Raw genomic sequence first — 25,240 nt, 5'->3', positions numbered from 1 at the left:
GATTGAAAATAGATGTCCCTTTATTAAGCCTTTTTTCATGTGAAAGCTCTCTTGTGCTGCTCGTGGGGGAGCACAGGGATACAAAACTTTGCCCCAGGACCACTTTTTCAGTCAAGAAACCAACAGGTCTATATATGTTTGATTTTTGTTTGCTTGTTTTTACTTTGGGTATGGGTGGTAAGACTGTAGTTTTATAGGAAAAAAAGTAGGTTAGTTGCTGGTCTACCTCTGAAATGTCTGTTTTTTCTCATATGTACATTTCAAACTACAAAATGTATTTTTATGTGGTCTTAAGTTTCCGTATTAACATAATCAAAGGTGGTTATAAATTACGAGGGTCGCCCAGAAAGTAATGCACCACATTTTTTTTCTCAGCCTACAGTAATGGTACGAATGCGAAACTTTAGATATACATTATTTGAATTTTCAGGAGTGTGCACACAAATTTTTGGTTTCTTCAGACAGATAGCGTAGCTGCAGCAGTGTTTCGAAATGGCGTCTGTAAGTGATGTACGTTACAAGCAGCGTGTCGTCATTGAATTGATGTCATACTCATTGATGTGATGCCAAGAGGCAGCACCATTAATTCTGAAGCTTATGTGAAGACATTAACCAAACTCAAGAAGCGCTTCCAGCGACTTCGGCGCCATAACAACCCAGGTGAATGTTTGATTCAACATGATAACGCTCGGCCTCACACATGTTTGAGGACTTCGGAACACATCACTAAACAGGGTTGGACTGTGTTACCCCATCCACCCTACAGCCCTGACCTAGCTCCCTCAGACTTCCACTTGTTTGGGCCATTAAAGGATGCCATTCGCGGAAGACATTTTGAGGATGATGAAGAGGTGATTCGCACAGTGCAGAAATGGCTTCGTGACCAGAACAAGGAGTGGTACTGACAGCATACATGCCCTTGTGTCTCGCTGGAGGAAGGCCATAGAACTGGACGGAGATTACGTGGAAAAATAGGGAGTGTAGAAGAAGCATCATTCTTTCTTGTGTGTAAGTTTCATTGTGTTCAATAAATAATTGTTGAAGAAAAAAAATGTGGTGCATTACTTTCTGGGCGACCCTCGTAATATGAGCTTGTATACATGTTCATTTGCTAGCTGCACTGTTTGACATCATTCATTCCCTGAGAAATGTAATCACCATAGCCCTGGCTGGTCCCTGCCACAAATTATCTGAAGAATTGCACTGTAGGTTTGATATAGCAGTTTAGAAATGTAGAAGCGCTGGATCTTTGTGCTTTCCTTGAACCATGACTACCTTTGTTGGGTGGGAAAACCCCCCACCCCTTTCCCCTCCTTTTTTCTTTCCCTTTCTCTCCTTTACTCTCAACTCAAGGAAAACCTTGAAAACCTTTCTTTCTGAGAAGACTTAAGATGAGTCATAGCTTTAGATAAGACCTAAGGGCAAGGAATAAGTTTCTGCCTGGGAACAGCTTCTTGTTATCAGTGGCTGAGAGCATCTCAAGCCTGTGTGTAAATTGTTTGATGAGAATAACAAAAAGCTTGGGCAGCCTCAGTAAAAGCAGGTCTGGCCCTTAGCACTCAAGCTGACATCTGATCTCTGAGTTTCATTGCTTCAACTCATGATTGCTACATTGCACCACTGGGATACCATGAATAGGGTTCAGTACACAGAACAGGAGTACAGGGAGTTTATTTACCAATGTGGAAACCATAGGGGAAGTGCAAAGTGTTTCCTAATTCTTAATATGGAGTTATGCTTTCTCTCATTTTACTTGGTGCTCATAACATTTATTCATGCATATTGTACCAGGGAAAAACATAATCCATGGATAAAATTCTGTGGAAACTCAGCACCTTAACAAAGTGTGTAAGCTTTCATATTACAGTGGAATTCAGTGTTTGTATTAATCAGGTCTCAAAGCAAAGCTGTGTTATTTCAGCTTATTTTTCATTAAAGCAATAATTAACTCTAGTGAGTTGGCATGTTTTGCATGACTTTTTCTTTTCATTATAGCCATGGTGGTAGAACAAGGGAGTGTTTATTCACTTATCAGTTAAACAGGTTCAAAAATATACTTTAAAATCTTGTGGACTTATAGACCCTGTTCATAGCTTCCATGCTTCCAAGTAGCATAATTTTTGCCACCATGATGCCTTCAGTGCTGTACAAAAATGAGAATTAGAGAGGTGATGAGTTTAATTAGGATAACAAAACAATAAAAATCATTCAACATGTAAATTGCATTCAACTTTTGCATTTTCATTAATCTGGAAGGACTGCATATACTGAACAAATAGAATCATTTTTCCTAAAGTGTATTCTATAGGTAAACACTAGGAAAATATGGAACCAAAACAAGTACTTATGTTAACCAAGCATCTCCTTTCATTGTTTATGCACATAGGACATCTGCTAGACTAGGGGTTCCTAAAGTGTGCATTGAGATGCCTTAGAGGGTGTCACAGCACACTCACAGGGTGTCCCTGGTAGCCTCTCCTACCTGGTCTCCTGTGTGCCACCATCTTGGATCTCATGAGATTTGGGCACTGCCATCTTGGATCTTGTGAAATCTTGGGAGACTTGGATGCTGTCTTTTTGGATCTTGCGAGATCCAAGATGATGGTGCCTGGCTGAGCTAGGAAGGGGCTGTGGGAGCATCATGATCCAGGTAAGTTTGGGAACCACTGCTAGATCATTCTGCAGTCTGCTTGCAGCACAGTCTTATGTATGTTTACTCAGAATATACGCTACTCTGTTCAGTGGGGTTTAATCCTGGGTAAGTATGCAGAGTATTGCAGATAATCCCCTACTCTCCTTGCATGACATGTGTGCACAAATATGAATTCCTTCGCTACACATAGGTAACTGCTGTCTTGCACTCAGTCACCTATGCTTGTATTGTAACTAAACTTCTGTGCATTCATACCTGCTGTCACTTTCTCCACTTCCTATTCTCCTGAGCACTTCAGTTGCTAAACATACTTGTGAAAGAACTGAGTTTTTCTGGTCGGTGTTAGTTAGCTGTACTACCCATTGTTTTTTCTAAACTGATGATCCCAGAGTATGACCACCTCTGGAGGTAGTTATATTTAACAGTTACTTTATAGAGTTAGAATCTTACCATTAGTTCTTCACTAGCATTTTCTATCCCAGCTTCCACCATTAGTCCAGTAACATGCTTCTCAAGGTCATCTATGCGTTCACCCATTTCTTCCAGTAGAAAGTTAAAGATTATTGTATTTTTTTATAGATTTCCCATACTAACATAAAAATAGGGGGACCCTTCTGTCATCATACATTGACTAGTGCTTAAAGTGATTTGAAACTGAAGGACAGGTCAGTCAAGTTTGGTTTGTGCTGTGAGAAGATGCTCCACTTTATTTTAGAATGCTTATAGGTATGAACCAGCAATAGTTTACTTTTTTTTGTAAACATGTTAAAATTGTGTGCATTGAAAAAAAAGTGTATCACACAAAAGGTAAAGTATGGGGGCCCGTATCTGTGGTTTCATGTATCTGGAGATCGAGTCTGCTAGCCTCCAGAGTCTTTTGAGCCCAGCAGAGGTTGTGCATGTCGTCCCCCCCCCCCCCAGGCCTCTGTCGGGCTCATACTGAGAGCAAAAAAAGCTACTTCTGGTTTTACGGAAAAGCTGGAAGTAACATTTTTAATGCTTTATAAGGCATTAAGAGGCTTGGGGAAGCCCTCAGTGGCCTTATAAGGCATTAAAAATGTCACTTTCATTTTTTTAAATAAAACTGGAAGTAGCTTTTTTTTGCTGTAAGACTCTCCTCCAGAGGATGGGGGCCATTTCCTGGTATCTGCAGTTTCACTTAACTGTGGGGGGAGGGTTCCGGAAAAGATCCACTGAGGGTACTGGTACCAGAGCATGCCTGTATTACAAAAGTTAATTTGTTCACAGTGCAAAAGCAAGCTTAATTTAAATGACTTGTGTTCAATACCTTGTAATTACAGAAGGATTTTAATGCAGTAATATCTCTTAGCTTCTCCAAGTATTTTTTCAGTCCCACCTCAATTATAAAAGGATGCAGAGGAAGATCTAACCTATTTTTAAAATTGATTCCTACTTAGGTGAATAATGCACATAATCACTATATACCAAAGTCACCTTGATATAAGCTTGGCTATAATATTCTTAGCTTTCTTCTAAAAAATAGGTTAAGTACAACCTTCAAATAAAGTAGATTATAAATGTTATCAGCATGTGGCTCAAACTATAAATGTACTGTATAAATGTACTGTATATTCTGATTAAGAAAACATTCAGTTCAAAATTAGTGGGATTTGCTTATGTGTGCTGAGTTGTCAGGGTGACCTCAGAATGTGTGGTACTCAGAATAGGTACTTTGTTTTTAAATTTAACAATGGAACATACTGGTATAAGAATAAGTATTTTTCTTTTACACTCAAACTGCAAGAATTCTGCATAGCATTCTCATAAAAAGTAGGAAGTGCAGTGAGAAAGTACTAGTGACAATGCAAGTACTTAATTACTAGAGAGACAGTTTTTAATGTTTAGCTGCATCAAATAGGTAGGCAGTGTCTAAAATATCGCATTCTGCAAGAATACTATGCTTCATGACTCAAGGAAAAAATGAGGTGTCAAGGGGTAGGCAGTAGATGAAGTTTTCACTTGAATGGGTTTTTGGTCTGTGTTTAATTTTTGCTGTTAAACACTGAACATACAGTATGCTTTGAGTAGCGGTATTTAAACCTTAAGGAAATCCACAAAAGGAATTTTGTTTAGGATTCTTAACCCCTCCTTGGTAGCTTAGGTCACACTGTCTCCTCCCAAGAAGGTCATGCTAGTAATTACTGGAAAAGTTTTCAAAAGCTACCATTTGAGAAACTGGCTTTGAGAGGCTTTTCAACATGCTCTTTTAACCGTATGGGACAGCATGAATGTATGGTTCATCTAGCAAACATTTCCCCCATTTTGACCACAACTAATAAGAGATAATCATGTTGGGCTTCCTTTTGCATGGACAAAAAAAATCTCTTGATATTTCCAAGTACAGATTATAATTTTCAAAAGTTATGCTTTTGGTTATAAAAGCTTTTAGAATTCTACATAATAAAAATCTGTTTAAACAAATGCATCGCTATGCGTATAGCTAAAGGGAATAGTACTAAATGTGTAGAAAAATAGGTTGTGTTTTCATATGTAATTAGTCTGCAGAACTTGTATGAATTTAAACAGAACTAAAAAGGATATTTCTTTGAGTTAATTTTTCAGTCAGTGTTTGAAAGTTGTCTTGCAACTGTTGTAGTAGATTTTCTGCCTGAAAATTCAAAAATACTGTTGGTAAATAATATTTATATGCTGATGAATAAAATGGCACAAACTGTTACTGAGATTTACAATATTTATAAACAGTAACCAGTATTCATCCAGAGGTGCTCAAGGTGACTTATAGTATTACCCTGCAATTGTATATACATTTACCTGGGGGAAAGTTCTATTGTACTCAGTGGGGCTTATTTCTGAGTAGATCTTGTTGGCAACCTTCAGTCTTGGAAGACTATGGTATCGCCCTCTGGATGGTGGTTCTGGCACAGTGTCTAGTGTGGCTGAAAAGGCCAATTCGGGAGTGACAATCCCTTCCACACTGGGAGCAAGTGTAGTGTGTCCCTGGTCTGTCTCCCTGGCTATGGGCCTTCCTTCTTTGCCTCTTTGCCTCAGACTGTTGGCCAAGTGTCTCTTCAAACTGGGAAAGGCCATGCTGCGATTTCTGAGTAGACACAGATAGGATTGCACTGTTAGTAGACTGAAAAAGTAAAGGGGGGATGAACAGTATGCCTTTCTAGTTTTACTTCTCCCCCAAGGCAGTTGGTACACTAGAAAGGAAATTGACAGTTTACCTGTACTGTTAAACCTGTTAGAAGCTATTTTACAGTGCAGTCCTATGCATGTTTACTTGGAAGTAAGCTTCCATGTTTTCTTCATATTAATGAATATATACTTTTGGAGTCAAGCTTTGATTCAACTACAGGGTATAAGGAGGGAGCTTCTGCAGGAGGCTGGAAATTGTGTGGTTTATCTGTATTTTTCCCATATTCACTCTTGAGAAATTGTAATATGAAGTAGCTTCCTTAACCATCTGTGCCCTCTTGCTCTCATCTAGAATGTGTGTGGCCTCTTACTTTCAAATTCCTTCCTAAAACCCACCTTTTCTATGAAGACTTTAGCAACATGCTTTACAGCATAAACTTATGTATGTCTAATTTGATGCAAGTCCTATTGGTATCACTCCTAGGGAAGAGTGTATTAAATTGCAGCTTTAGTTCCCATGTTTTCCTGTACAGTATATGTAAATGAAGATCAATATACTGCCACCTGTCACCATTCTGTTCTCCCTTATGTCAGTATCTTGATTGTAAGGTGCTTGGGGCAGGGACCTAGTCTTTTATTCAAGGCCAGCCTGCTGGTCAGGTTTACTGATTTTACCATTAACCCATTCTCCATCAAGGTTCCTTCTCTTCCCCACTCCCTGAAGTAGGAAGAGCAGAGACAGGCACATCAGCAGGTAAGGAGGAAGCAGCATTTGGCAAGTGGCCTCAGGCACAGGGAAATTGTGAGCCAGCTCTGTTTCAGCCTGTGTAAAGGGCACCCTGCATTGATGGTGCTATATAAAGAAGTGACCATAGTTGTTAAACTGACTATTGTATATAGTGAAGGAGATCTTGGGCCCAATCCTATCCAACTTTCCAGCTCTGGTGTAGCCACAAAGCCCCGTTGTAAAGGAACACATACCTTGAGGAGGCCCCAGTGACTGCCCCTTCACTGCAGGAAGCAGTGCACACCCCACTAGCATAACTACACCAGCACTGGAAAACTGGATAGGATTGCAGCCCTTGTTATTCTGAGAAAAGATGGAAGTTTATGGTGGCATTTCCAGTAGCATCCCAATATATGTAATGGTAATTTAATGGGTGGGGGGGATCCTTAAAACTACCTATGCAGGGTGACCAGAGGACAAGGCACCCCAAATGTAGGACAGTCAAGAAAAATGTAGGACAACTCATATATTGATTTCATGTGGTTAATGGAAAGACTATATTAAATTGAAAACTATATTACATCCAATTTATGAACTACAAGAAGGCTATGTGCTGCCTGCAGGCGTCCACTCACAGGGAAAAGGAAGACATTTAAGTTCTAGAAAAGAGGACATGTCCTGGAAAAAGAGGACGCGTGTCACCGTGCACCTGTGGGGTGCTGCTGTGCTGCTTTTAAATGATCCAGGTTTTAACTGTTTCTGATTTCATGCGAGGTTTCGTGCATGGAGTTTTGTAAGCCCCCCTGAGCTGCAGGAAAGGCGGCGTATAAGTGTTTCAAATATCTGAATGGAAGGGGCTCTGCAAGGGTGCAGCTCTGCCTGCAGCGCCAAGCGAGGGGAGCCTTCGCCTGTCAAGCACCCCAGCAGGCGCCTTGCAGCCCCCGGAAGCCCCGGACACTCATCGCTTCTCCAGGGCGCGCTGCTCAGTTGCCCGCCCGAGTCTCCACCTGTCGCGCCCCCTCCTCCCTTCCCAGGACTTGGAACGCCTCTTCGCCGCCGCCTGGAAGTCCAGGCGCGAGGCGGCTCCGCTGCCAAGACTGCCCGCCCGCCCGCCCGCACTCACAAACTGCGAGAGCTCCCGCGCGCACTGGGGGTCGTTGTCCGCCATCCTCTTCCTGCCCCTTCCAGCGACGCGCCTCGCTGCCGGCCCTTCCGCCTCCCGCCCTGCCGCGGCGCCAAGGCAAAGGTACGGAGCCGCGCTCGCCTTTCCCACCTCGGGGCGGGGACTGCTGGCTTGGCCTGCCCTCCTGTGCAGGGCGGTTCTGTGGCTGGGGAGGCAAAGCCTCCCTTTGGAAAGCACTGCTGCCCTGTGAGGCGCCCAAGCACCCACAACCCATGTGCGGAGTGGGGAGGCAGGTGAGGCAGAGCCTCCCCACCGGAGTCCTTTGGAAAGCACTGCTGCCCTGTGAGGTGCCCAAGCACCCCCAACCCATGTGCAGTGGGTGGGGAGGGAGGAAGTGCAGAGCACATGGGTTGGGGGTGCTTTCTAGAGGACTCCAGTGGGGAGGCTCTGCCTCACCTTCCTCCCCATTCCGTGTGTGGGTTGTGGGTGCTTGGGCACCTCACATGGCAGCAGTGCTTTCCGAAGGACTCCAGTGTGGAGGCTCTGTCTCACCTGCTTCCCCACCCACTGCATGTTCTTGGTTCTGTGTAGGCTCTTACCTGGGGGCAAGTCCTTTTGAATCCCATGGGGCTTTCTACTCAGGGGGCATGCCCAGGATCAGGGCCTCTAAGAGGAATTATATCAGGGGATACAAATTTCCCTTTACCCCCTCTCATGTGTCCTGCACAGGATTGCATGGGCAGTTTCTCTCCTTCCAGGCTTTGACCTCCAGCTTCTCCAGGACTATTCTGGGATGTCTCACTGTGAGGGTGGTTTTAAGTACTGTACACATTGTTCTCCCTCTTGAGAGGAGTTCTTGAGAACTTCTTTGAGTGGAAAGGCAGATTACAAATCCTTGAAATAGTCTGTGTAGTAGGCACACTCTGCCAGCCCAGCACAGAACAGCAAACAACCACACGCATTTGTGGTACAGGTAGATCGCCTCGTATCCAGACACCTGAAACCTGGACTATTCCAAAATTCATACATTTTTGTCCAAGCCTTTTTTAAAAAAAACTTTCTATAGCAGTGATTTTCAACCTTTTTCATCTCATAGCACACTGTCAAGGCACACCATCATTTTTTGACAATTGACAAGGCACACCACACTGACAGCAGGGGCTCACATACCCCAGTGGCCCTATTAACAAATGATCCTCCCCCAAACTCCCATGGCACACCTGCAGACCATCCATGGCACACCAGTGTGCCATGGCACAGTGGTTAAAAATGGCTGTTCTATAGTGTGAACACTAGAAGGTCTTCCTTCCGTAAATGGAAGTCTTGCCCTAATGAAGAGAATAAAAAGGAACATAAACTGTGGCAAAAGAAATGTAAGAAGGTGATAGGGGAGGCCAAGCGAGACTTTGAGGAACGCATGGCCAGCAACATTAAGGGGAATAATAAAAGCTTCTTCAAATATGTTAGAAGCAGGAAACCCGCCAGAGAAGCGGTTGGCCCTCTGGATGGTGAGGGAGGGAAAGGGGAGATAAAAGGAGACGTAGAGATGGCAGAGAAATTAAATGAGTTCTTTGCATCTGTCTTCACAGCAGAAGACCTCGGGCAGATACCGCTGCCCGAACGGCCCCTCCTGACCGAGGAGTTAAGTCAGATAGAGGTTAAAAGAGAAGATGTTTCAGACCTCATTGATAAATTAAAGATCAATAAGTCACCAGGCCCTGATGGCATACACCCAAGGGTTATTAAGGAATTGAAGAATGAAGTTGCAGATCTCTTGACTGAGGTATGCAACTTGTCCCTCAAAACGGCCACAGTGCCAGAAGATTGGAGGATAGCAAATGTCACGCCTATTTTTAAAAAGGGAAAGAGGGGGGACCCGGGAAACTATAGGCCGGTCAGCCTAACATCCATACCGGGTAAGATGGTGGAATGCCTCATCAAAGATAGGATCTCAAAACACATAGACGAACAGGCCTTGCTGAGGGAGAGTCAGCATGGCTTCTGTAAGGGTAAGTCTTGCCTCACGAACCTTATAGAATTCTTTGAAAAGGTCAACAGGCATGTGGATGCGGGAGAACCCGTGGACATTATATATCTGGACTTTCAGAAGGCGTTTGACACGGTCCCTCACCAAAGGCTACTGAAAAAACTCCACAGTCAGGGAATTAGAGGACAGGTGCTCTCATGGATTGAGAACTGGTTGGAGGCCAGGAAGCAGAGAGTGGGTGTCAATGGGCAATTTTCACAATGGAGAGAGGTGAAAAGCGGTGTGCCCCAAGGATCTGTCCTGGGACCGGTGCTTTTCAACCTCTTCATAAATGACCTGGAGACAGGGTTGAGCAGTGAAGTGGCTAAGTTTGCAGACGACACCAAACTTTTCCGAGTGGTAAAGACCAGAAGTGATTGTGAGGAGCTCCAGAAGGATCTCTCCAGACTGGCAGAATGGGCAGCAAAATGGCAGATGCGCTTCAATGTCAGTAAGTGTAAAGTCATGCACATTGGGGCAAAAAATCAAAACTTTAGATATAGGCTGATGGGTTCTGAGCTGTCTGTGACAGATCAGGAGAGAGATCTTGGGGTGGTGGTGGACAGGTCGATGAAAGTGTCGACCCAATGTGCGGTGGCAGTGAAGAAGGCCAATTCTATGCTTGGGATCATTAGGATGGGTATTGAGAACAAAACGGTTAGTATTATAATGCCGTTGTACAAATCGATGGTAAGGCCACACCTGGAGTATTGTGTCCAGTTCTGGTCGCCGCATCTCAAAAAAGACATAGTGGAAATGGAAAAGGTGCAAAAGAGAGCGACTAAGATGATTACGGGGCTGGGGCACCTTCCTTATGAGGAAAGGCTACGGCGTTTGGGCCTCTTCAGCCTAGAAAAGAAACGCTTGAGGGGGGACATGATTGAGACATACAAAATTATGCAGGGGATGGACAGAGTGGATAGGGAGATGCTCTTTACACTCTCACATAATACCAGAACCAGGGGACATCCACTAAAATTGAGTGTTGGGCGGGTTAGGACAGACAAAAGAAAATATTTCTTTACTCAGCGCGTGGTCGGTCTGTGGAACTCCTTGCCACAGGATGTGGTGCTGGCGTCTAGCCTAGACGCCTTTAAAAGGGGATTGGACGAGTTTCTGGAGGAAAAATCCATTATGGGGTACAAGCCATGATGTGTATGCGCAACCTCCTGATTTTAGGAATGGGTTAAGTCAGAATGCCAGATGTAGGGGAGAGCACCAGGATGAGGTCTCTTGTTATCTGGTGTGCTCCCTGGGGCATTTGGTGGGCCGCTGTGAGATACAGGAAGCTGGACTAGATGGGCCTATGGCCTGATCCAGTGGGGCTGTTCTTATGTTCTTATGTCTTGTGCTCATTCCCACATACAGTGCAGGTACAAGCTGTAAGTTCTGTTCGCTGCTCTGTGGTGTGTACCTATTACATGCATTGTTGAAAAATGTCAAAGAGGCCAGCAAACAGTGAAAAGAACAAGAGGAAGCATTTCTCATTATATTTATGCAATTATTCCAAAGTCCAGACACCTTCCTGTCCCAAGCAATCCAGATAAGGGATACTTAACCTGTCATATTAAAGATTTGGAGAGGACAGTCTGGAGAATAGAGTTAGGGTTTCGTTTGTGGTCCTGATACCTGTTTTTAATGCCAGGAGTCAATGCTGTAGCCTGTGCATTAAGAACAGAGAGGAAGTGCCTCTGAACAAGTGCAGAGCAATTTCTTTGAGCGCTGTACCAGAAGGCCTACCAGATCTGAGGCTGATGTTTTCAGAGTAGCTGCACCCACCCACCACCCTTTTAGGCACTGAGCACTACACGGATTTGGTGCACACCATCGGAAGCCACTGTTATCCAGTACAGGGGACAGAGTATTTGCTTGAAAACTGTCTTGCCTGTGTGTTATGGATTTACTGGATGAGTTATTCTCTCAGCCACAGCAACAACTCAAACATAATTATCCACTTAGGTTTGCTGCTGGAAAGCTTTTGTTCAAGCTGATGATTCATATGTGGGGCGTATTTTGGAATGCTAATGCCACACTTGCTGAATCATATGTATGAGGGAGAGTATTTCAGCCTGTACTTCCTGCACATGGATTGGGAGCAGGAGTAAGGATTTGTTTTGTTTTTTTGCAACAGTTCCAGCTGGATGAATGCATTTTAGGTGACCCTCAATTCTTCAGTCTGCAAAATGGGACTAAGAGAACACCAGGCTTACAGTGCTCTTGTGAGGATACATGAGATTAGATTTGCAGAGTTTCTGGCATTATAGCATCACTGAAAAATTTCTTCAGGCTGTTTGATCAGACCATCCAGCAAGCTTTTATAGAAGGAGAGAGGTGAAACCACAACAATGTTCCACATGAAACATATTTGTTATTGCCAGTATTATATCAATCAACTGGATTTAGAGCTAGAACAATGTCAGAGTTCCTAGTCATTCCTACTCAAGCACGCGTACATACCCTGTTAGGCAGCCAGCCTCGTATATTGCTGATAGGTTAAAGCAGGTGATCTGGTGGTGTACACACTGCCTTGAATCTTCTCCTGCTTGATAAAGTCTCTCCTTTTTGCTGTGGAAATCTATAGAACTGGTTCATGTGAGCAAATTAGACTATGCTGGGAGAAAAAAGGATAGTTGGTCTCCCCTTGCTATGATTATGATCCCCCTCCCCCTAGATGATGAGATCTAGCAAACTATCTATTTCTGTCTCTAACTAGGATGGGTTAGGAGTTGGACTTTGGCAGTCCCTGCTTAGCCATGAAGCTTTCCCGGTGACCTTGGGTCAGTCACTATCTCTCAGCCTCATTTACCTCACAGGGTTGTTGTGAGGACAAAAGGAGGGAAGGTTCCTATGTATGCCACCCTGAGCCTCTTGGAGGAAGGGTGGTATTAAAATGTGAAAAATACATATTTAACTGTATAGCAAACCACTTTTTAAAACTTTCCTCAGTTTCAGAGTATTTACTATATGTCAAAGGAGGACTATTATCCCTGAATAACAGCTCTAAAGACCCCTTTGACTTGTCAAACTAGTTTCACAGGGATTTGCAGCCTTGCTGTAATGTTTGAAAGTGGAGATCATTATAAGTATTTATGGAGCTGTTATTCTTTAATATGTAACTCTTCAAATAAGGAGTGCCTGGCAACCATAATTAATGTTGACACACACTTTCAAATGTTCCTTCTCACCCTTGAGCACACTGATGACTTGTACTTGGTGAAGAAATTAAAAAACAACTGGCAGAACACGTATCAGCACTGCACATTGTCAAATTAGTCTGAACTTTTTTGGGGTCATCAAACAAACAAACAACAAATAATTTTGTTAAAATTAGTTAAACAAAAACAAACATCTATAGATGAACACAGATAGTATTTATTGCCTAGAATATCTATACCTGCCTATTTTCAAAGGATAAACATTGTAGATTATTATGATGTATTATTAAACTATTTACATGCCATATTATTAAACTATTTACATGCCATTTTCAACCATAAAAAGTTCACAAAGCAGTTTATGTAGCAAAAAGAATGTGACTATGGTTTTATGGCTTAAAGGTGCCCCCAACCATGAAAGTAGCACAAGGGAGAGCCCAGCAAAGATCACAGAGAGGGATGTTGTTGACAGTTTCTTGTGTGCATCTGCTTAATGATTATATAATCATTATATAATGATTATTATATAAAGACATTCATCTTCCCAGTACTTCTAGATTTATCATAAATCATCAGTATTTCCATTTTGCAGATGGAAAACTGAGGGGAGGAAAGAATAACTTGCCAGAGACCATGCACAGCAAATATTTAGCTCTGTTGATATTCAGACTCCACAGACAGTGTGGTATGATGGGTAGAGTAAAGTGGGGAGTCCTGGATTCCATTTCCTGTTCAACCATTAAGTTCACTAGCTGACCTTGGACCAGTTGCTGTTCAGCCTAACTAACCAAACCATACAGGGTTGCTGTGAAGATAAAATAGGGAGTGGGACCAGGCATGTTGTCCTGAGCTTTTTGAATGTAGGGTGAGATAAACATGAAATTAATACAAAGGATCTGGCTGAATTGCCTGCTAAAATTTAGAATTCTCTTTTTTACTGCTATTTTAAAAAATAGGTTTTGGCTAACGTAGGATGGGCTGCAATCCTATACACACTTACCTGGGAGCAGGGCTTTTTTTCTAATGGAACGCAGGGGGACGGAGTTCCGGCACCTTTTTGCAGGGGCCCCTCCCCTTTGGAGGCATTCCAGTGGGGGGGGAGCAAAATAGAGGCATTTGCTGGGTGAATGCTGGGGGGTGCAGGGTGAGTGCTGGGGGGTGCAGGGTGGGTGGGCGCCTGGCCCCTGCCTGATCGCACAATGACCCCCTCCTGCCTCCATCTCCAAGCTCTTGCCTGAGCCCAGCCTGCCTCCCTTCCCCCTGCGCTCTGCTTCCCAGCGCAGCTTCCAAGCCAGTGGAGGGCGCTGGGGGACACGCACTGACGCTGAGGAGGACGACGGACAGCCAGCCAACCAGCCAGCCAGGGAGACGGGCTGCGGCACCCACAGAACACCCAGGTACTGGCTTGGCGGAGGAGGAGGGGAAGGAAGCTGGCTGGTGCAGCCCCCGTGCCAATCTGCAGCATGCGCCTAGGCGTGTCTACTCAGAAGTATGTCTCATTGTGCTCAATGGGGCTTGCTCCTGGGAAAGGGTGCATAGCCTTGCAGCCTGACAGTCCAAGCATGTCTACTCAGAAGTAAGTTCCATTGTGTTCAATGGGGCTTACTCCCAGGAAAGTGTCATAGCCTTGCAACCTAAGTAGACAGCCATAGGCTTTGGCTCTGAGGCTGCAGTCCTCTCCACACTTTCCTGGGAGGAAGCCCCACTGCCTCTAGTGAGACTGACTTCTGAGTAGACAGGCACAGGATTGGGCCCTGAGGCTGCCATCCTATCCACAGTAAGCCCCATTCACTAAAGTAGACTTCTGAGTAGACATGCATAGGATTGGGCTCTTAGGCTGCAATCCTAGGCACTTTCCTGGGAGTAAGCTCCATTGACTAGAACGAGACTTACTGCAGAGTAGACATACCTAGGATTGGGCTCTTGATCCTGGCAGAGATATATATCTGCACCCATTTTCACATGCTAAGGGCAGGTGAAAAGGGATTCTACGTGTGTACAACGTGCTGTCCAGCCTTGCCAGAGATCCTCCTCATCCTTCCCCCACAAGCATGCCCTCTGCCAGCCAGCATTTGCAGCTCCTCTCCAGCAATGCACAGCAGCTGCTCAGGGCAGCAGAGAACATACAATTGCATGCTAAGCGCCTTCCCAAAGACACAGAGTATTCTGATACCTGAATTAAACCAAGCCATTAAATTTAATGGCTTGTTTGCAAACGGCAGCAGAGAACATACACTTGCATGCCAAGCGCCTTCCCAAAGACACAGAGTATTCTGATACCTGAATTAAACCAAGCCATTAAATTTAATGGCTTGTTTGCAAACATAGCTGTTTCTATGTGCACCTAAGGACCCCTCTCGTGTAAGAATTCCTTTTTTGCTCTTACTCCCACAGTTACTTAGAGTAATTTTATTACATGGAACTCATATAAGCCATTTTTCGGAATCCATTCACTCCTTCCTCTCCTTAAAGTAGTGCCACACTACATACTACATGCTACAAGTGCACCTGTACAGTATTTTTCCCCATGTGTAGAAAAAATAGCTAGGGGGAAGGGGATGTGGAGATTGACAGTCCAATCCTATGCATGTCTACTCAGAAGTAAGTTCATGTTTAGGGGGGAAGCACATAAAAAAGATTTTATTTGTCCAATAAAAAATGGTTTATAAATAAACAAACAAACAAACAAATAAATAAAAGATTAACAAGTTGTGAGTTCCTGCACCTTTTTATTTACAAAAAAAGCACTGCCTGGGAGTAAGTCTCATTGAACTCAGTGGTACTTACTTCTGAGTAGACTTTATAGGATTGCACTTACTCAGGGTTGGCCCCAAACCTCCCAAGGTGGCATGCCAAATGCTGCCTCCTTTTACCCAATCATGTGTCAGCCTCTGCTTCCACCACAATCCAATGTTCTAGCTTAGCTCTCCCCTCCACATTTCCCCTTTCTCTCCCTCTTCCAGTGCAACCTGGGAAACTGTCCATCACTGCTGCTGCCCCTGCTGCAGCTTGCTGGGGGGGAATAAAAGCTCTTTACTGTGCTCCTTGTGCAGTTTTCACAAACTTGAAAGTGCAAAATTTCTGGTTTTATTTAAAGGGTCTGCACAAATGAATGAAGAAGCTCCTTTGTTCGCTTTGTCCCAGTAAATAAATCCAGGTGTCCAGCAACTTCTGGGTATATAAAAACTGTGTGATGCAGCTTGATAAGAAGGCAGATGATATGCTTCCTGCTTAACAGCCCAATCCTATGCATGTCTACTCAGAAGTAAGTCCCATTAGAGTCAATGGGTCTTACTCCCAGGAAAGTGTGGTTAGGATTGGGCTGCAAGTGAGCAAGAGGCAAATCAATGCAGCTCATGTCTGGAGCCACCCCCATTTGCCACCCCCCCCACCATATATTGTACCTGTATTTTTTTCTAGCAGGGCTAATGCCTTGCAGGTAGGTCATTTATATTGGGCTAAGAGGGAGAGGTTGTTCTGTATATCTTCTCTAGACAAAATTGGAGCCCTGTGAGACTGTATTAAAGTTTAGAAATAAATAAATAAATAAATGGTACATCCAACGTGCCTCTCCCACATCATGTCTATTTTGTCCTCCCAACGCCTCAGTAGCATGGAGTATGATTGTGAAACGGGTTTTGAAATCGATTGGAGAAGACAGCTGGCTTTAGGCTGTTGCTAAGGGAGTCTGGGTTTGATACTCTGCCATTCATCAGCCCACTCATTGAATGTTCACTTCCAGCAGGAAATTTCTTCCCTGTCAGCCATGCCTTGAGAAACCAAGAGAAATGGAAGCAAACAGTGTAGACTTGCAAACACTAGTTTAGGCACATGCATTATATTCAGATTTAGATGAATGCAATTATGCTACAACAAGATGCACGATGAGTGTCATATGAGATGTATGACCTTCTGAGAACTGTGAAGTACGTGGTGTTACTTAAGCTAACAGAAAAACTATTTATGGAACAAAGGTTTTCTTTTTCTCTCTAAGGTTTCTCTGGCTTCATGGCCATATTACAGTAGTTTATAATTGAAAGGCATAAATTGAAAGGCATAAAACATTGTTGAACCGTAATCAGACTGTATTAATATAGGATGTAAATATATATTTGTAAACTAGATAGATGGATGATAGATGGCTAGTCAGTCCCTGAAGCTTTAATATATAAGCTAAGCACACTGACAATTCCTAACAGCAGTGATTGGTGTGAACTTTACATATTTAAGCTTCTCATGACCATTTGACCACACTGTTTACATTTTTTTCTATACTTCTCTGTGTTTGGGGCATCTGCACATGTACACTCCTACATGAACCAGCTGAGGATAACACTTCTTGCACATGAGGGAGTGGACTGTACCCAGTACCAGATTTAGGCATAAGCTAAACAAGCTACAGTTTATGGCAGTGGGTCCTAAACTGTGAGCCATCACTCCCTGGGGAGCCATGGAATCCTCACTAAAAACCCACCACCCTCCACAACGTATAGGATTGTAACCCTAATGGGGAGCTGCAGCCAATGGCCCAGTAGGTTGATCTGCCAGATTCCCAGTCCAAGCTCCACCTGGAAAATTATGCCCTCTTTAAGCTAATTAGCTCCCCTTTCCTCCAAAATGACCCTAAGGTCACCTTAGGTCAAAATTGCTTCTTCCTTTGCCATATTACAAAAAGCTGCTATGTTGAGTGTGCTGAGACAAGACATTAGGGTTCTTATTCCTCATTTTTCTAAAATCCATCTTCACTCTAATATCTTTGCTGGCATGAGGATACCCTTCAATCTTTGCATAACAGAGTGAAGAGCATGGGAATATGCCCATCCCTACAGAAGGCAGAGAACTGCTGTAACCTGAGCCTGCCTCCTTTTCCCCCTGAAGGGCTGTGATCCTATCCACACTTTCCTGGGAGTAAGAACCATTGAATAGAAGAGGACTTACTTCTGAGTAGGCATGCATAGGATTGCGCCCTTAGTCTTGCTATTATCAACTTTTTTCATCTCATGGCACACTGAAAAGGCACTGAAATTGTCAAGGCACACCATTGGGTTTTTGACCATTGACAAGACACACCATGCTGGCAGTGGGAGGCTCACATCCCCCCCCCATTGGCCCTTCTAATAAATGACCTCCCAAATTCCTGTGGCCCACAGGTGGACCACTGGTGGCACACCAATTTGCCATGGCACAGTGGTTGAAGATGGCTGCAATCCTATGCATGCCTACTCAGAAGTAACCCCATTGTAGTCAATGGTGTATACTCCCAGGAAAGTGTGGTTAGGATTGCAACCTGTGATCCCAAGCCTATGCATGTCTACTCAGAAGCAAGCCCCATTGTAGTCAATGGGGCTTATTCCCAGGAAAGTGTGGCTGGGATTGCAGCCTGTGAGCCCAGCCCTATGCATGTCTTACCAGACTCCGCGAAAAGTCTCCTTGTAGGACCCAGAGGAGACGGAGCCGGGAGGTGGGCGGCTCGTTCCATTGACGGAGGCGCTTCTGGTTCTCGTGGTGATGTCACAGAGGCAGGGCTGGTTCTCTTAGCGCTGGATGCTGCTGCTCTTCTTGTCAGCAGTCGCTGGGGAAGACCGAAGGAAGCTCCGCGGCTGTCGCAGGAAAGGAGGGCAGCAGGCACAGCGGAGCTGGAGCTGCATCCGGGGGCGCCTCCGGCAGCGGGGCAGGCGCCGGAGATGTGCAGGTTTCCTCCAAAGGGGCCCTTTGCAGCTGCAGCGCAGCAGCCTTGCTGAGAAGGGGCTGCAGCCTGGAGCCAAGGTAAGCGGGCGCTGTGGGAGGTCGCCTTCCAGACTCCTGGAATTCCTCCCCTGCGTCGGCTTCCCCCTGCGTCACAGTGGGGGAGGGGGGTAGTTTGGGAGAGTTGCTCGGGAGAGCCGCAGCTGTTGCTTTGCCGTGCAAGAGGCAGCTCGAACAGCCACACTTTCCTGGGAGTTAGCCCGTTGACTCTGATGGGACTTACTTCTGAGTAGGCGTGCAAAGGGCAGGGCTCTCAGTCGCTTTGGGAGAAGTGGTTCTCTCCCTTTTCTGGACCTGTTTGGAGAGCTTCAAGGCTGTCCCTAGGAAAACCGGAGCGCAGAGAGTTTGCACGGGCAGAGTCTCCCTGATGGGGTCGGTCAGCCATGCAAGTCTCACCCCTTCCATTGCACAGCAGTGCAAAGTTGCTCAGGCATGTTGGGCAGATGGAAACACTGGAGGGCTGTCCCAGAAGTGGACTCTCCACAACTCCATCCAGCTTCTTGATCTGAACCTCTGTTCTGCAACTCTAACAGACACAATGTTTCTTTAATCCATCCACCTACTTTTGTCAGGAGCACTCTTACTGTAATCCCCTGGCAGTCTTCTGATTCTTCCACCCCTTCCTGAAATTCATCTTCCATTCTCACTTGACAACCCATTCCTATGCTGTCAAAATATATCAACACATTCTCATGAGGACTGCAGTGTTTAGCTGTTTAGAAAAATTGATCCGAACCAACTAAATTACCTTAAAAAGTGCCCCTGATTAATTGGGCAGCAGATTTTTTTTTAAAGTTGTAAAAACTGCAAATAGGAAGTGGTATCTCAGACAACTCATTTCCCCTTCTCTCACACCCTGAAGGAAAAGCCTTTTCTGAGGTGCATCATCTTAAAAACAAAAAATATTTTGCATCAGAATCATTGTTGCACTCTATGCAAATGTGATTAATGGACTGATATTTCTATAATCAGATGATAGCCCTAATTATAATTCACCTGCTTACCCACTCCTGTGATCTTAAGTAGACTTTAATTTTTTCACACAGCAGTTTCTTCTAGTTGGGAGTCAACACAAGTTGACTTTGCTTAGGTGCTTTCCTCCTACTGAGTGGTATTTATGAATCGTGCCAGGCGTGATGTAATGTTTACTGGGTGGGGGAATCAAAAGTGTGGTCACCTCAGATGCATCAGCTCACAGTCTGCCAGTGTGTTGAATGATGTTGTCTCATGTTATCTTCATCCTGGAGAAGATGATTGTGTGAATTGGCCTTTGGGTGATTCAGAAAGCACTAGAGCTCAAAGACTTCCTGTTTAAACAGAGTTAGTTACAACAGCCCAGGCAGTTGATCCACAGTTTGTGCAAAGCAGTTTTGGTTCTGTTATCAATGGAGTTGTGTGTACATCAAGTGCGTTGTTATATGAAGTACCGTCTTCTTTGTCCTGCTGTTGACTTAAATAAGTCAACCTGCAAACCTATACACACCTAGCTGGGTGTACGCCCCATTGAACACAGTGGTACTTCTGAGTAGACATGCACAGGTTTGCACTGTACAATAGGCCACTGAGTGTTGCCGACACTGCTCTCATGCACACTGACATGTGTGTACTGCTGCATGTGTCTTGGGCCTGGGTCTTCCCAGCCCAGAATTAAACTAGATTGGGGTCAGTTATGCTCAAGAGATCAAAATGCAATGTATGATTATTTGGGGATTGTTGATTGGATAGTGGAGTGTACAACTTCAAAGCACCTCCAAGTAGGCTAACAGTAACCACGAGATAGTGTTTTTCAAAAGCAGATAGATTTTATCAAGTGATATAGAAAAACAAGGCATTGGTTGTAAGGTCAGTTGTGCAGAGATATGTGGTTGTGGGTGAAAGGAGACTTGTAAATACCTCTGTTTGGACAGGTACAGGTGAACTGAAAAAGGTAAATTAAAATGGAGAGGGCTGGGCTGAGTTTCCTTCACCAGAGATGTCCTGAAGAAACAGAAGAAGAAAATTAGCAGAAGGTTTAAAACATGCACTGGGAATGGAGAGTTTTAGCAGGGAGGAGGAGGGTTAGAGAGAAATAGGCCTATCCTTAATATGCTGGGTATACTGGGGTAAGATGTCCTCCTGTGAAGCAAGATCAGGCTGCATGGCTTTGGATCCTGGAAGAAAAAACAGCCAAAATGCTCTCAAGGGTGGGGGTGAGATTGGTGGCACTGATGCATGCTGTATCTTATTCCCTTCCTGGGCTTGGTCTACCAACATGGATCAACTTGTGCCAGCGAAATCACAGCACAGGCCTGAGTTGACCCATTGCAATGGAGCTTACTTGGGGCAAGGAGACAAATGTCCCCATACCTGGAGAAAACCCCCAGCAGCCAAAATTCCCCCATGGGATGCAGTAGAGCCCATGCCGGTGCAGCTATATCACCACACAGGAATTTAGTTAGAATTTAGTTGTAACTCTCAGAAATGTCAGCTAAGGAACCAAGATGGAGTTAGGAAAGACTATGCATGGTTTGGAAAGTGAAGCATGCCTTCACTTGAAGTGATTTGGATGTTCCAGAACAGAGTGCCTGCCACCTCGGTGCTCACAGCAGTGGTTGGAGTGATATTGCCTGAGCCCCCGCTGTGAGCACATGTGCACACCTGGTGCTTACCTGGAAGTGATGTCACATGATGTAATGACATCAGGTGACATTACTTCTTTCCTACCCAGGACACCACAGCCCCCCCCCCCCCAGGATATGCCACTGTATACAACCTGGGCAGCCAGCTTATTTACTATATTTTTATGGAGTAATGTGGGAAAGAATACTGCATGGTTTTGAATCCTGCTGAATTGGAGCCAGTAAGATAAAGAATGTGAGTGATTTATTTCATGAGCATTGAAACGCATTTGAGGACAGCTAGATTTTGTAGATATTCTTTAGTGGAAGACTTTATTCTGGAGTAAGCTAAGCTAACACACTTCCATAAGTGCCAAACTTGGGTGTCTTCCTAGTAGAAATGGCACTAGAAGGTGGGCTCAAGTGTGCACTTTTTTTCCTGGTGCTTTATGATTTCACTAATTTGTGATGTAGCTAGTGAGTCCATTTCTAGTTTCGATCTCACATACTTCTATGCATACCTTTGCTATCCCTGTGAGTTTGTTTCTCTCTCTCTTTTTTTTTTTAGGATTGCATGAAGAATGATGCACATGTGCTGGGAAGACTGACTGTATATGAACAAGGACAGCAAAGACTGAGGAAGAAGTAAAAGGAGTTTCCTTTTCCGAAGCTGCCCTGATGCTAAGGGACTTCCTTTTGCCCATCATGGAAGCAGATGCCTGGGAGTGGCTAATGGCTCCAGTACAGCAGCTGGTATCCTGGGGAGCCTCTGCAGCCATGGTGTTTGGAGGTGTGGTGCCATACATCCCACAATACAGAGATATTAAAAGGACACAGAATGCGGAGGGCTTTTCGACCTATGTGTGTTTAGTATTATTAGTTGCAAACATTTTAAGGATACTTTTCTGGTAAGTTGGCTCTTCTAAAAATACAAATGTTTTCTGTGTTCTTGATTTTGTGGAAATGTAATGTGGAGTTACTTAGAGTGAAATGTTGTGATTCAGCATGGTGCCAAATTCAGTCTGAGTGAAACACCCATTGAGGGAAAGCAATTTGGGAGCTGAGTTTGGCTTCCTGTTGTTTTCTGCTCTTTGTCTTTGGTTCCTTAGTGTGCCATCTTTCAAATCTTGATTTACATTTGGAGAGGATGCTTTGGACAAGCCCAGATAGAGGGGTTGGGGTTAAATCTTGTGCCTTCTTTAAAATGGAAATGTCATACAGAGTCTGCCTAGTTGAAGGCTGTGGATGCTACATTGAGAAACTGCATATGTATACTGTACTGCTGGCCATCACTTGCCAAAATGTGAGCTCAAAAAAATTTCTCCAGCTTCTTGATTTTGTTTTATCCTGTTAGGTCTGGACTGATAGTGGTATATAAGAATTTGAAATCTGCTATAGCACCCTTACCATGTTGCAGAATTAAACTGACTACCATAGCAAGAATGTAGCAAGAATATGTATAAGTACACTGTATTGCTACATATATCCAACACTTTAAATTAGTGATTATGAAAATATATGGAGGGAATAAGAACAGCTTCAGATATCAGAACATTCCTGCACAAAAGAGATAGGAAACTTCCATGTGGATCCTGAGTTCTGCCATTCATGCTGGACTGTGGCTTCTTGAAATGTGTGCGCAGCGCATTGGCAGTGAAAATCCTGTGGGTGTACAGACAAGTATTATGATCTGTATGCAAATGTCATTCCAATTTCCATATAGAAGTGCTGCATTTGTTAGAAGTTTTGTAACATGCGGAGCACTCCTAAAAGGAAATGGTATTGTTATTGTTATTAGCACTTTACAAGAGCTTTTTGAGAGCTCTAATACACTATCAGCTGCAGCATACTGGCTTTGAGTAATGGAGTAGGTGGTTATTTAAGTAGGATTGTTGTCTGTCTTCTGTGGGTAATGCAAAAACAGGAACTTGGATACAAGCCAAATGTTACTGGAGAATTTGCTCCTCTGTTGATTACATTAGGCTTAACTGTAAGTCCTAGGTTTGACCTTTAGAAAGAAATTGGCTATAAGACTTCCTAGTTTGGTGCTGTTTGCTTTTTAGGTGTTGTTTGAAACACCTGTCTGAAACATTAACTCATTAGTCACATACTTCAAATGTATAATCCATTAGGATTTAATTGAAGCTGTTCTGTGAAAAGGGTGTTTTTAGAATATGTTTGTAATATATTCACCCAGGAGTGCTATATAGGTAGATGGGGGAGGGGATCAGTGCCTATCCCTGTGTTTCAAACCAGTGTGTCCATTGCTCAGGGATATCTCTGTTAAGCCAGCTTGTTGGTTCTGCACACTAAAGAGCTATTGTGATGGTTATTAGGCTTCCGTGCTAGTTATGACTAAGTTCAAATCACATTGATTCAGAAAGAAGAGAAAAGGGTGCTGCTTTGTCCTGTGCTAGTAACATTGCTATAGTTGTGATTATTATGAATTCTGTAGACAAGGAATGTTCTTCAATACACTGTTTTTCTGCAATTTACTTTAAATAACATCAGGAGTGAGCCTTTGGACCTTGGTAAATCTGGTCTGCCCACTCTCCCAATAGAATCTCCTCTTCTTCCATCCTGTACTGCCCTGCTCCTAGATTGCACTGGCAGTCAGCTTAGGCTTCTAATATGATGTTCTGGTTAGGATTATTTGTGTATGTCAGTGTCGCAGTCAAAAGGGAATTCCCAAGAGAACACAGGGACCCAGGGAAGTAGCACCTTGTAATTAGTGTGCTCACCTCTTTCCTGCTCCCCGCTTTCCCTTTTAGAAAAGCAGCTGAATGGAGAAAAGCTCTGGTAGAATGCACCTGCTGCCACCAGCCCAGGCTGTAAGACCAGACAGACCAAGCCTGCCTGGATATGTGCCTCCCCGCAGGAGAACTCTAAACCCCAAGGTTCCTATTGGAACCCCTCGCAGTAGCATCTACAGAGCAATCTGACCATCAACTGAACCTCCAAGTTTAAACAACAGTAGGAGAAGAAATGTATAGTGTGTCCTCTTTATCTGCAGATTTGGAATCCACAGATTTGACCCACTGCAGGTTCTGAACCCACGACTGGAAGACCCACTGAGGACCTCCTGGATGTGACCGGAACCTCCTGGAGGCTTTCTGAGGCCCATAGAGGCAGTGTGTGACCTCAGAAAGGCTCCCGAAGCTTTGGAAGGGTGCTTAAGTGTCCTTCTGACACCTCCGGAGGGTTTTCGGAGGCCTATAGAGGCTGTTCAAGGCCTCTAGAGCAGTGTTTCTCAAACTGTGGGTCAGGACCCACTAGGTGGGTCATGAGACAATTTCAGGTGGGTCCCCATTCATTTCAATATTTTATTTTTAATATATTAGACTTGATGCTACCATGGCATGTGACTGCATTTGGGGAAATGTTACAGACCTGTACTTTTAACAAACTACTATGTTTATTCTTTTAACAATGATAGTAAAGGAAACTTACTCCTGGGTAAGTGTGTGTAGGATTGCAAAAAATTGTCCTGCTTGATGATGTCACTTCTTGATGTCTGCTTGATGATGTCACATGACATCACTTCTGGTGGGACCTGACAGTTTCTCATTCTAAAAAGTGGGCCCCAGTGCTAAATGTGTGAGAACAACTGCAGATGTTTGTGCTAGCTTGGTTGACTTTGCAAAATGGACCAGAAAACATTGATTGATTGATTTGATTTGATTTGTATTCTGCCTTTCTCCCCAAGGGCACCCAAGGCGGCTAACAAGTTAAAATACAAGGCAGCAGATAAACATTAAAAATACAAAACACTTAAAAACAATTAAAACAAGATAAAATACATAGCAGCAGTTTGAGAGCACACAGTAAAAGACATAATTTATAAATTTATAAAAATAGCCCTTATAGTGCCTCAAAAGCTTTCCTAAATAAAAAATTCTTTAGGCCCTGCCGGAATGTTAATAATGAGGAAGCTGCTCTCAATTCAAAGGGGAGGGAATTCCATAGTGCAGGTGCCACCACCGAAAAGGCCCTGTTTCTGGCCACCATTCCCTTCACCACTCTCAATGACGGCACAACCAACAGGGTCCCTTCTGATGACCTTGGAGAACGGACTGGATTATACGGAAGAAGGT

The 25,240-nt window shown here is 44.0% G+C and overlaps 2 protein-coding genes across 4 annotated transcripts in view; one reads left to right on the top strand and one right to left on the bottom strand.

Moving 5' to 3' along the window:
- Window positions 1-1,044: 1,044 nt before the first annotated feature.
- On the bottom strand, window positions 1,045-7,769 carry HSBP1L1 (heat shock factor binding protein 1 like 1). Its single transcript, XM_066622947.1, has 4 exons — window positions 7,624-7,769; window positions 5,216-5,282; window positions 3,104-3,198; window positions 1,045-2,143 (listed from the first exon to the last, which is right to left on the bottom strand). The coding sequence occupies exons 1-4, from the start codon at window positions 7,666-7,668 to the stop codon at window positions 2,138-2,140; spliced, it is 213 nt and encodes a 70-aa protein (XP_066479044.1). The 5' UTR covers window positions 7,669-7,769; the 3' UTR covers window positions 1,045-2,137.
- The window catches only part of SLC66A2 (solute carrier family 66 member 2), an 89,598-nt gene continuing 71,988 nt past the window's right edge, over window positions 7,631-25,240 (top strand). For 2 of the 3 annotated variants that reach the window (XM_066622944.1, XM_066622942.1), the window contains exons 1-2: window positions 18,334-18,570; window positions 21,715-22,054. In XM_066622944.1, the coding sequence (XP_066479041.1) occupies window positions 21,825-22,054 (230 nt within the window). In that variant the 5' untranslated portion in view covers window positions 18,334-18,570; window positions 21,715-21,824. Of the gene's footprint in view, window positions 7,747-18,333; window positions 18,571-21,714; window positions 22,055-25,240 lie in introns of those variants that run through there. The other variant, XM_066622943.1, reaches the window with a different exon arrangement.

This window comes from Tiliqua scincoides, chromosome 4, assembly GCF_035046505.1.
Source record: "Tiliqua scincoides isolate rTilSci1 chromosome 4, rTilSci1.hap2, whole genome shotgun sequence".
In the NCBI taxonomy this organism is placed as follows: Eukaryota; Metazoa; Chordata; class Lepidosauria; order Squamata; family Scincidae; genus Tiliqua; species Tiliqua scincoides.
The sequence above is the reverse complement of the archived record's forward strand: the minus strand, read 5'-3'. Positions and strand labels throughout refer to the sequence as shown.

Excerpts from the sequence above, each read along its gene's own strand:
- HSBP1L1 (XM_066622947.1), bottom strand. The coding sequence starts at position 7,668 with ATGGCGGACAACGACCCCCAGTGCGCGCGGGAGCTCTCGCAGTTT. Across the intron at positions 5,283-7,623 it reads CGCGGGAGCTCTCGCAGTTT|GCAGAAAATCTACTACAACA; the intron begins GTGAGTGCGGGC and ends TTGAATTTTCAG. Across the intron at positions 3,199-5,215 it reads TGAAAAATTAACTCAAAGAA|TGGAAGAAATGGGTGAACGC; the intron begins ATATCCTTTTTA and ends TTAACTTTCTAC.